The 11,983-nt window shown below is 35.6% G+C and overlaps 1 protein-coding gene across 1 annotated transcript in view; it reads left to right on the top strand.

Annotated features, from left to right (window-relative positions):
* Positions 1 to 11,983, top strand: part of ADGRV1 (adhesion G protein-coupled receptor V1) — a 489,468-nt gene that overhangs the window by 165,431 nt on the left and 312,054 nt on the right. Inside the window, exons 55-60 of the mRNA XM_045197863.2 lie at positions 455 to 657; positions 1,678 to 1,854; positions 2,248 to 2,430; positions 4,538 to 4,717; positions 7,932 to 8,096; positions 10,797 to 10,914. Coding sequence (XP_045053798.2) covers positions 455 to 657; positions 1,678 to 1,854; positions 2,248 to 2,430; positions 4,538 to 4,717; positions 7,932 to 8,096; positions 10,797 to 10,914 — 1,026 coding nt within the window. The remainder of the gene's footprint in view (positions 1 to 454; positions 658 to 1,677; positions 1,855 to 2,247; positions 2,431 to 4,537; positions 4,718 to 7,931; positions 8,097 to 10,796; positions 10,915 to 11,983) is intronic.

Below are 11,983 nucleotides of genomic sequence, written 5' to 3'. Positions count from 1 at the left end.
TACAGTGAGCCTTGTAATAGGCATCTCACTATAAAAACAAAATTGTTGTAATGATTAGTTATTAAGTGATGACTTTGGTGTTTAATTTTTCATTTTTGAGGAATCTTCTTAGCATTTGTCATTAGCACCTCTGCTCAACCTGCATGTGTGCACTTTCCTATGATTATCAGCAATTTCCGTTAAAGTGCATGGCATAGGCAACACAGGAGAGTAAGCTGGAAAGTGAGGGTTTGGAACTGGGTTATAGTGCTAGCAGTGTGTGGTGATTCTCAGCACAACTTTGGGGACAAAGGTAAGCAAAGCACAAAATACTCCTTGGGAATAAACATTGTCTTTGTTCCACCTCTCATTCCTTAACTGTCTAAAAGGAATAGTGCAGAACACTCTACCCTAAGTTGGAATAGCACTGACAGCAGATAGAAAATCTTACTTACTTGAGGCATCTGTCCCACAGAGAACATCACCATCCTTCAGTTACAAATTGTTCGAAATAAAGGACTACGTGGAGATGTGGCCGTTCACTTGATAGCTAAACCCAATTTCTTACTGCCCATCAATAAACAAGCTACTGAGAATGAAGATTATGTGCTACAAGAAACAATAATAATAATGAAAGAACACATTAAAAAAACTTATGTCAAAGTCGCTATTTTGCCGGTGAGTCTAGGCTACAATAAATATGATTATATGCCTGATTTCAATCCAATATTTTGTTGGTTGGTTAAATGTTTTAATTTATAAATGAAATCATAAAATGTGCAAATCAATGTGGTTATTTTTATTGATGGTTTGATAGGGCAATATTTTCATTTAATGATAAATTACTTGAATCAAGATTAGTCTTCAGATGGTTTAGATCTGGTTTTAGCATTCTCTGTCTCTTTCTTATCTTAATGATCTTGAAGAAACAAAGTAGTTAATAGTGTTGTTTAGAATATTATATAGTTAAATAGTGTACTTATATAATACTGTGTATGATATTAACTGTGCCATGCCTTGTTAAGTAAACACTGCATATAATAATGTTAGTGGTGCCGACAGTGGTACCAGCGGTGCTAGGTGATGATGGCTCCTGGAGGGGACAGAGGAAAGCCATGGAGGATGGCGCAGAGCAAGTTTCCTCTCCTTTTCACTATGTTTTCTTTTTATCTTTTGAAATTTTTTATTACCTATTCAAAACTAAGGTAACAATCTTTAAAAAGTTACGTAATTCCTACATAATCCTACATTATGTAATCCTACAAAAGTTAATTGAAATGTAGGAAATGCAAGATTTACCACTCTAGGGCTTTCACTTTTAAGATGCGGCATTTACATCTAAGTGTAAAACAGTTTGTCCTAAATTTGGGGGGGTATCGTATATGTAAAACATATTCAATACAGTAAGGTCAAAATTGTAGGATAGAATTCTAAAAATTATTTTACTTTCTAATAAGTATGAGGCTTCTATTAAAACATTACTGAAAAGCTTGAGTATCCCCTAAGATTCTGATGTTGTCAATAGGAATGTATTAAAATATAAAGAGAAATCTTTTTTACATGTGTGGTAGAGCTTCCCATTCCTGTGGAGACTCATCTGTTCCTTACTGAAAAATGTCAACTACCCAAAGTACATAAAATATATTTAGAAAGAATAAAATGCCGTTTCTCTCCCTCTGCCTCTCTGCCCACCTCCAGGATGATGCTCCTGAATTGGAGGAAGGATTCATTGTCAACATCACCGAGGTGTACCTGGTGAACTCTGACTTCTCAGCAGGCCAGCCCAGTGTTCGGAGGCCTGGGATGGAAATCGTTGAGATAATGATAGAAGAAAATGATGATCCAAGAGGAATTTTTAAGTTTCATGTTACCAGGGTGAGATGAACTTTCACATGTTTATAGTAGTAATACAGAAGCTTGCACCTGCCGATTTGGCCAGTATCTCATATTTTCTGCAAAACAAGTGGCTTTGCCTGAAGATACTTATAAATATCTTAAATAATCTTTAAGATACTTATAAATAATCTTAAAATTTGTCTTGAAAACTAATTTTTAGTTTTGTTTGAGCTAAACCAAGGGATTAAGTAAATTCATTCATACTACATTTAAATATAGGAGTTCTGAAGACCTGTTATGCATACTTATGTCCAACTATAGATTTCTACTTTGAAAGGTGAAGTTTAGGACAAGTACAAATAATGAATTTAGAAAGTGATGAGTTAAGAGTTTCTTTTGTCTTTCATTTTAACTTGTATTCTTCACCTGCAGGATGCTGTTGGAGTTATTACTGCCTATGAGGTGCCTCCACCCTTGAACATTCTTCGAGTTCCTGTAGTCCGGCTGGCTGGAAGCTTTGGCGCAGTGAATGTGTATTGGAAAGCAACACCGGACAGCGCTGGCCCAGAAGACTTTAAGCCATCTCATGGGATTCTTGAATTTGCAGATAGACAAGTATGCTAGTTATGGATATATTAGCACGGTTTTTGTTATATTTCAAACATTTTATAGGCATCCACTAAATGACTGTGCAATAGTAATTGTGAAATGAATTATACTCTAAATTTCTGTTAAGCCAAACAGCAACATTGTTGGTTAATGTATAATTAATTAATGGACATAGGAAGAGAAATAAAAAGTCAAGAATCTCACCCTTCTCTGAACTTCACCTGATTCTATTTTTTTTTTCCCCTCCTACCAGTCTGGGTAAATGTTTCTGCTTTAACTCCTTGGTTTTCAGACTTCTATACAGTCTGATTTTCTGGCTGTTCTGGTTGTTTTTTATTTTTAAATTTGTTGTTGTCCTTCTTTTGGTTGTGCAAGGAGGCAAAGTGTATCTACCTACACCTCCATCTTTGCTGGAAGTCCTATTTTAAATTGAAGATATAAAAGAAGCTAATAATTGGCTTAAAGGTGTCTAAGAACATATAAAATCCCTGCCCAATGAACTAAACTATTCCTATGAATTGTAGGTTCTTTTATTTATTTCTTAATGCTTGTAACTACAGATCTCTATTTAGGATTTGCACTAAGAATGTGCTCACTTATTACCTAACATCCGAAACTTCTTTTACTAACATAAAAAAGACTAAAATGACAGAAAAGGAACAAAATATTTAAAGCTAGAAAAAATTGAAAGACAATATTCTAGATTTATGGCAACCGATCTTAGCAATTACAAAATATTCCACAAGGATCATCAGCTTTGCCAACAGGGCATTTTGTAATCAGGAAGAATAAGATCTCACAAAGCTTTAAACCCATAAGTGGAGAAAGCACGCGAACAAGTAACTTCAAAGAGCAGTGTCTGTGTAAACAAAGTCTGAGTCTGCCTGGCCTGGTTAGCACCGCTCGCAGCAGCTTAGCAGTTGTCCGCAGGTGGGTCATAAATGCAGATGAAAAATAAGTGTGTGGATCTAGATTTTCTTACACGTGAAGGCCTATTGTGTTAATATTGGAAATTACGAGTTTTTAACAAATTTAGAAATTAAAACATTTTCTACTAAAAGTAGGAGACATGCATTTTTTATGTTAAAAGCAGAAATAAGTAAGTTGATTTCTCATTGAAGAAGCCTTCCAACTTTAGGTATATTGTTAGCACTTTATTCTGTGCATTAGGTCAAAGTTCCCTCATTTAGCAGCATTCTTAAGATAATCCTTATTATTAAATTTAGTATCACATAGAAAAGTATAGATTTGAGGTGTAGATATTTTAATAAGCTTCCATTTTAGTGTTTGATTTTGCTCAGGTTTCCGCTTCTCCAAGTATGACATTCAGATTTCTCACTTTTACCTGTTATTAAATTAAAGGTTTTAGGTAGATTTAAGTAGAAAACTTCATTTTCTAGTAAATGTCTGTGTCAAAGTACTGAAATTTCCCTTTGGGACCCCAAAATATTTAAGTATGTAGATACAGCTGGGATATTTATTATTGCCAATAGTGAAATCACCAGCTGGACTAAGTTTTACTTTTTTATAAGTTCTAAAAACTTTTAAGATAGACCCAGATGAGTTAAGTCCTGATCACAAACATTTAATAAAACACATTTGGGTTTCCTTCCTGCCTTCCTTTTTCCCTTACATTATAAGAACAATATTTGGAACCAAAGAGATTTATTCTAATTACAGAACACAATGGTAATCTCTATGGTACCATTTTATATTGTGTAATGTTAATACTAAGTAAACTAAAATTTATGTTTGTGTGATGCTTATCAGAGCCTGCATGGCATTTTAAATATTTTTTTCAAGAATAAGGCTTCAGTGTTTTTTGTATCCAAAAGCACTATATATTACTACATATATAGTTTTCTATGTCTTGAAAATAATAGGCTATAATTTTCTGACTTAGAAATATAATAAATATATCTGAGTGTAAAATGGTATTGTGAACATAACATGCAAAAAATCCAGCATTTTTCTTTTGTGCTATGTTTATAAATTTCAACTAAAAAATGAACTATATGTGTTCAAAAATTGCTATTATATTGTATACTCCCTCCCTTTATCCCTCCCTTCTTTCTCTTTCTCTCCCTTCTCCTTCTTTCCTTTTCTCTTGTAGATTACTGCCGTGATAGAAATCATCATTACCGATGATGCTGAATTTGAACTCATGGAGACTTTCAGTATTTCCTTAATCAGGGTGACTGGAGGTGGCAGATTTGGGGATGATACTGTGGTATCTGTTGTTATTCCACAAAATGATTCTCCATTTGGAGTATTTGGATTTGAAGAAAAGACTGTAAGTTAAATATATTGGGGGAGGGGGTGGTTCCTCTAGGCTAATGTTTTGTATAATTTTTAGTAGAAAGTTGTCTTTCATTTTTTTTCAAAAACCTCTTCATAGCCTATCACTTGTGATTCTACTCCTTAAGGTGTTTTGACTATTGAATTAGGGACCAATCCAGTCTATGAAGTTTGACAGTTACGAGAACTCTTCCATCAGGCAATTGTAAAGGGGAACAGATTCCTACTTACTGGCTGTAATAGACCAAGACATACTTTATGTCCATACATTTGTTTTCTGCCTGCCCTGCTGCCAAACCACTATCCTGGTCACAACGCCAGATTCCGTCATGGATCTGGTGTTACACCCCAAGGGGATTTAGCTGGGGAGGTATATACATTAGCATTACCCTGCCTTCTGGTTCTCTTTCTTGACTTATATTGAACAAAACACCACAATCACCCTGGCTCATGTGACTCTATATTCCTCCTCCTTCTTCTCTCTTATTTCTCATTGGTTGTGTACTTCTGAGACCTGGAAAAGAGAGCCTAATTATTATTGGTTCAACCACTGAAAGAGAAGCAAACCCTAATCAATCATTTGTGCAGCCAGGTTTAGTGACTACTGCTAAATTATCCCTACATCTTAAATATAAAATAAAGTACTCTAAATTATATGATAATGATTACTACATGAAAATTATGTTGTAATTATGACTTTACCTTTCAAAGAAAATTCTAAGATTCAATAATCATAAAAATATTTAGATAATTTTGGGATACACAGTAACTTTTCTGGCTCCATATGTCACTGCTCCCTTATATGTAGTTAGTAATTCACCATTGGTAATTTTAAATAATAACAAATTGCTCTAATGCCCATTGCCATTACTGTTCCCTGGATGCAGTGCTAGACCTACTACTCACCTACCCATGCGGGGCGTCCCATTTATCAATACCCTACTAATCGTCAAATGATTTGATTGCTGAAATTTCACCTTCATAAGAAAATGGAAACCATATGGGGGCAGACCATACTTCTGCTGTAGCCTAGGGAGACTCTCTCTTCCTTGGGAGAGGAACAAGCAGAAGTTAGTGTTCGTAAGGAGATTCACAGGAAAGTAGCCGTGAGTGTCCCCAGACAACATAACAAGTCTGGGAAGAGAGTAAAAGTACCCATAATTTCACTATCCTGAGGTAGACATCACTAATATTTTGTTGTATTTCTAGCGAGGCTTTGTTTCTTTGCACATATGCAAAGAAATGTTTTAATACATATGAATATGTAATTTAAATTTTATAAAATGTCTCTACTAGTTTCTGAAGTTAGATGAAAGGTTCAGGGTTTAGCAATCAAACCTCCAATTGGTAAAATCTTATAATAATGTTTTGCTTTTAACTTTGTCATACTTTTTGGACTTAGATACTGGAGAACTTATTTACAAGCTTCTTTCACTGTTAGGGGAAATGAAGAATCATGTTACTATTCATAAATAGTTTTGTTTATTCATTTATTTTAAATACTGTAGTACATAAACTTTACTGCACACTTGGTCTGGGATCTCGTAGCTTATTGTAATAGCCTCAAATTTCCAGTTTGTCTTACGTAAGAGTTGGGTCACCCACCTACTCTGTTATCCCTCATAACTCGTGCTGTGAGGAATAAATGGATTGATATATGTGAAGCACCTATAACTGGGCTTTACACTCAGTAGGTGTCAATTGCTGTTTTTATTGTTGCTGGTATTAGTATTAGCTTGTTACCAGCCCTTTGTAGCTACTTTCCTTGTATCCTATCTCTCTGCCAAAGGCTCACAATATCATGGAGTTTATCTTTTAACTTGTATCTAAGATAATGTTGGGCACACAGTGAACTTCTGTTAGCCTTGTCTGATGATACAGATTAGATTCAGCACTCAGGAACTTTGAGAAAAGATCATTAATATAAATCTGTCAAAATTAATAAGCTGCTCACGAGGATAATGTGCTAAGTATACTAAAGCTGGGAATAGCAGATGCCCAAGGAAACCTTGTGAAACCTAAGCAAAAATATTATCTATGAAAACAAAAAGGACTTACATGTACGGTTCATTTATAATGGAGATTTTTCTTCCCCATTTTGTTTCTTTCTGATTTAATGTCTCCAGCCTGTGAGGAGTGGTATGAATCACACCGGGCGTGGTGTCAAACATCTTCACTAAAGTCCAGGCTCCTCTTCTCCAAATACATGTGTAGATAGCTGGCCCTCAGATTCCCGTGAACTTCAATAAGTTTTTGTATGTGCAAGAACCGACACGTAATAGAAACTCACTAAGTTTGCTCCAAATCCCTACTCTTGTCATCAAAGTCTCATAGAAAACCAAAACAAGATTAAATTATGCACTAGATAAGTGTCTCTCTATTTAAAAATGGTAAGCACTGTGTTATGTTTTGTATTTACATAGCAGGTGGGCGTTATAGGCTCAATTAGGACTTGGCTTCACAGAGTCAATATATGTAATTCAGTTGAACGAGGCCTCTTAATAAGGATATTGTGTAGAAAAGAAATAGTATAGGGAAATTAACATACTGAAATTCCTTCTCTCTTTATGTCATGATAATAAAGTCTCTTTTAAATTTGGATCGCCTGAACTTGGCAAACTGCAGATAATTCAGAGGGCCGTTTAAGTCTGTACTATGTGGGATGTCTGATGGTCCTTATAAGGACCCCCAAATCTTTCTTCCTTAAGAAAATATTTCTCTTTTTGTTATTTTTTTTCATGCAAGTGTCCTATATCAGTGTTCCTAGTCGGAGTCTTCAACTGGTATCTTGGGTACCAGACTCTTTCCATTTTGTGGCTCTGTCCTCTTCTAGGTCCTGGAATTCCCCTCTAGTCACCGGGCAAGTGGGGAAAAAAGGCATTTGGAGGATTGTATGAGAAGTGGATGCCCAGAATATGTTACTTCTATTTATAATAGTTTGGTCAGAATTCAGTCAGTTTCTTCACCTATTTGCCAGAGCAGCTAGGAAATACCAAGTAGCTGAGTATGTAGGACAAAAAGGAAATGGGGTTTGGTGAAATATCTTTTCTGCCACTTGATTGTAACGTGACATAGATAGAGTTCTAAAGTCAAAAGTTATGGTCATCGTAAATAGAAATGAGATTCTGTTTGTTGTTTCTTCTTCTTCTTCTTCTTCTCCTTCTTCTTCTTCTTCTTTTCTTACCTTATTGGATTTCTTTTTCTCTCAGGTAATGGTTGATGAATCCCTTCTGTCTGATGACCCTAATTCGTATGTGACATTGACAGTTGTACGGTCCCCAGGAGGCAAAGGAGCCGTCCAGCTTCGGTGGACCATAGATGAGGCGGCTAAGGATGATCTCAGTCCTTTGAATGGGACACTTCATTTTGATGAGGTAGAGTCAGCATCAGGTTTCCTGCAGTGTCTCTCTGATTCGTCTTTGCTTGATTTTCTTTTCTGTAGTCTTAGGAATTTTTATAATAGTATTCAGTATGTTTGAACTTTCTTTGAAATTACATGCACTGTGCGGGAAATCACAAAGATGCGCGCACACACACACCCACACACACACGCAACCCCGATGTCTGAAAGCAAATTTGGTTCAGACACTGCCTCCATCTCACCATCAAAACTATACTTTCTCAACATTTTCTTTCCTGACTGAGGGCAAAATCAGTCAACCAAGCCAGACATCTGGATGTCAGCCCCATCTCTACCCATTATGTAACTCTTGCATGTATTTGATCACTGAATTTTATCAATTTTCCCTTTTAAATATCTTTTCCTACTGTTCCTCCTTCTCTATGATGTCTGTGACAATGCTTGCCCTTGTAATCCTCCACTGGGCAGAGTCTTTTAACTTACAACTCTATTCCAAATTTTTTCCCTTTTCTGTCCATTATTTGTGCCACCAATAGGGTTGTCATTCTATAAGATATATCATGTTATGCCACCCGCTGCCCAGTGGCTTTCTCTTACCCACAGAAAGAGAGCTCTGTAGCACAGCATACAAAGCCTCCCAGAAGGGAATCCTGGGGGTACCTTCCACCTTGCTTTTAGAATCATGTTTGCATGTATCTTTCCTAATTTCATAAAGATGAAGCAAGAAAGAAATTAATTGAAAACCAGAAAAATAGAATGGGTGAGTGTGTTTTAAAAACCTTACAAAATAAAAATTGACAAAATAAAGAAATAATCATTGAAAGAGAGAAAATACTGAAAATTGTAGGGCAGTTCTTTGTGCAAATTTAAGCAAATAAATGTAAAAACCCACATGAAATCTATTCTGGTAGATCTATAGTAGATATAGAAAGTATAAAAACAGATGAATTTTCACAAATGAAATAGGAATAAAAGTTAAATACTGGAATAGAAGCTCCCTAGGTGGTTTTCTGAAGGAATTCAACCAAGTATTTAAAGATCAGGAAGTCCCAGTGCTGCCTGGTTTATGTCTACTTTTGGGGGAATATATTGACCTTTCTTCAGAGCTTTCAGCACCAAACTGCGCTGAAACAAATACTCTTTCCGTTTTCTGATAGGCGATTAAGGAGTTAATCAGCAAGCCCTCTGGCAGTTCCTTTGTCACTTACCATTCTGCCACCATACTTGAGGTGTTGGTACGCTAATGGCATTAATGATCTCAAGCCAGATGTTCCAGATATTTCATCCACTCTGTTCTCAGACTCTGAAAGATGATGACTCCAGAAACATCTGGGTTGCATGTCTGAGCCATGATCTGAAAACTTCCCATCTGGAATGACAACATTTAGAGATTACTTTCAGATTTCTATAAAGATTCTCCTCAGTAATAATGAGGAGTAATTTCCAGTGATCAGATTCTAATTGCTTGATCTGCTTTCCAGATGACTAGAAAGGTTTTCCGGTTTTGAGCAGGACATCCATATTAAAATGGCACATGGTCTGATCTTTTCCCAGTGGACTAAGATCATCCCTTTGTAGAGCACCACCTCAGGGGAGATGGGTTTGTAGATCACTCTGTATCTCACTCTCTCCATCTACTTCTTCAGTCACCAGGCTGGTGTGTTTCACACACAACTGCATAGCAGCTTCACTGCTCTTGTGCACTCAGCTCTGACCTGCACATGCCGCCGTTGTAAGGACTAATTTTGTAGCTAGGGCATACAATCAGAGCCTCCAGTTCACAGTGCACAGTAAATGAAATGGACGGGGTGACTCACTGCATCCCATAAATTGTAGATTTTCCGGGAATACATTTAATAAGCTCTGAAGCAGGAAGTATAAATTTTCCTGGAAACCCTTACAAAGATTTTTTTTAAATTACAGATATTGTAAAATAGATACAAGGAACTATGGGGAACAACTTGAATGAAAAATATTAAAACCCTCTAAAATGCAAGTATGGAATTAAGATGTACTTGAGAAAGAATAAACAGCAGAATTCAAACTGTAGAAAATTAATCAGTGATGCATAGGACAATGGAGTTGTTTTATCAGCACAAAGAGGAAAAGGTAGAAAAGATAAAGATAAAAATGATACCTATCATGGTTGTCTCCAAGGATTAATCTAGTTGTCCTGTTTGTATTTGCTTTCCTTTGTTCCTTCTCTTCTAGCGTACACTGAAAACTTAACAGACATTCAAAAAATTTACTGAGTTCAGTGTAAGGTGAGAGAGGAAAGGACTAATAGTGAGCACTCTTGAGATCAATGCCTGCAGAATGATTGAGAAGGACGTGGGAGTGAGTAGGGGGCAGACTCAAATGGGTAGTAGAAAGATAACCTTTATAAGTGGTAAACCTATGATCTTCGTCTTTTTACATCATGTTGTGGCCATTTAGCTCTCTTTAATAGATTGGACTTGGAGTAATTGAAAATTTTTAGTAAATTTAGAAGTTGTGTTAATTTTTTTCTCCTGTTTGCTATTATAAACCTGAATAACATTTATAGTCAGAGCTAATTTTGATATAATAATTCTCTTTAGAAGCAACCCCTAATTCCAGGGGACAAAAAGGACACTTTAAAAATGCTTATGGGTAGAAACCTTACCCCCTAATGAGAACATTCCAAATGTGGCTTTAGTCACTCTGGACAATTTATTTCTGTCATTTGATGTAGACTGAGTCCCAGAAGACCATTATATTGCACACACTCCAAGACGCTGTGTTGGAGGAGGACAGGCATTTCACCATTCAACTGGTATCAGTTGATGAGGCAGAAATATCTCCAGTGAAAGGTAAGAGAAGGTCACATTTTTTGGAAATTGAAAAGTAGGCTCTCAGAAAAATGTAACCAAATAATAAATAGTACTAAAATAAGTAACATTAGATTTTATAATGACCAAAATGTTTATTAAAACATAAAAATGTCATTTTCCACCCATGTATTACAGCTAAAGAATTTTTAAAAGTAAAATGATAGTACCCAATGTTAGTAGGTCATATGTCAAAGATTTCATACAACCCAACTGTGTGATTTTTTTTTAAAAAAACAGTGTTTCTTTTATCAATATTTATGAAATAAAATATGGGAGCTTCCTAAATGATCCACTTAACCAGGTAGGAGACGGGTTAAATATAACTGAATACTATGCAACTATTCAAAAGAATATGGCATAATAGGCCATAATCAAAAATTAAGAATACTTAATCACACGGATGATTGGTATGTTAATAAAGCAGGATTCATAATAACATGTTCAGTGTAATCCCATTTTTCTCACGTGCATGTCATAAGTATGTTTGGAATGATTTACTTGAATCGTTAGTGGTTTTTGATTACCTATATTTTCTACACATATTTACACTGATCACATATTACTTTTGTAATAAGATATTATTTTAAGAGAACATATTATGTGTTTATTCCAACCTATCTACACCTATTTTCATCAGGTAGTAATTACATAGATATTTTGACATTTCAGAAACAGGCACTGTATTTTGTATTTGTTTATGGTCCATGTTAAAGTTTGTCTCATAGATACAGATTAATGGTTCCAAATGGTTTCATTGTGGTACAAAGAGTAATAACCATAAAAAATGGCCCAGCAACTTTGATATAAAAGGTTAGTTACATGTCCTTTCTTGACATTAAGAACTCCATCCTCTATAAGGGTCTGTGACCAAAAAAGCAGAATTCCATGGTCAAGGAAATTCTCAAAATTGTTGAGTACCACCCTATGTACCTAGGGTAGCTAAATTACCAGTGGATCAGGGTAAATCATTTATTAATATAAACAAGTTTATAGTATATTTCTAACTGTGACATATTTGTACATGACAGGCCACTCTAGTTTTTATTAA

Source organism: Desmodus rotundus, chromosome 1 (genome assembly GCF_022682495.2).
Source record: "Desmodus rotundus isolate HL8 chromosome 1, HLdesRot8A.1, whole genome shotgun sequence".
In the NCBI taxonomy this organism is placed as follows: Eukaryota; Metazoa; Chordata; class Mammalia; order Chiroptera; family Phyllostomidae; genus Desmodus; species Desmodus rotundus.
This window is presented reverse-complemented; position numbering and strand designations above follow the sequence as displayed.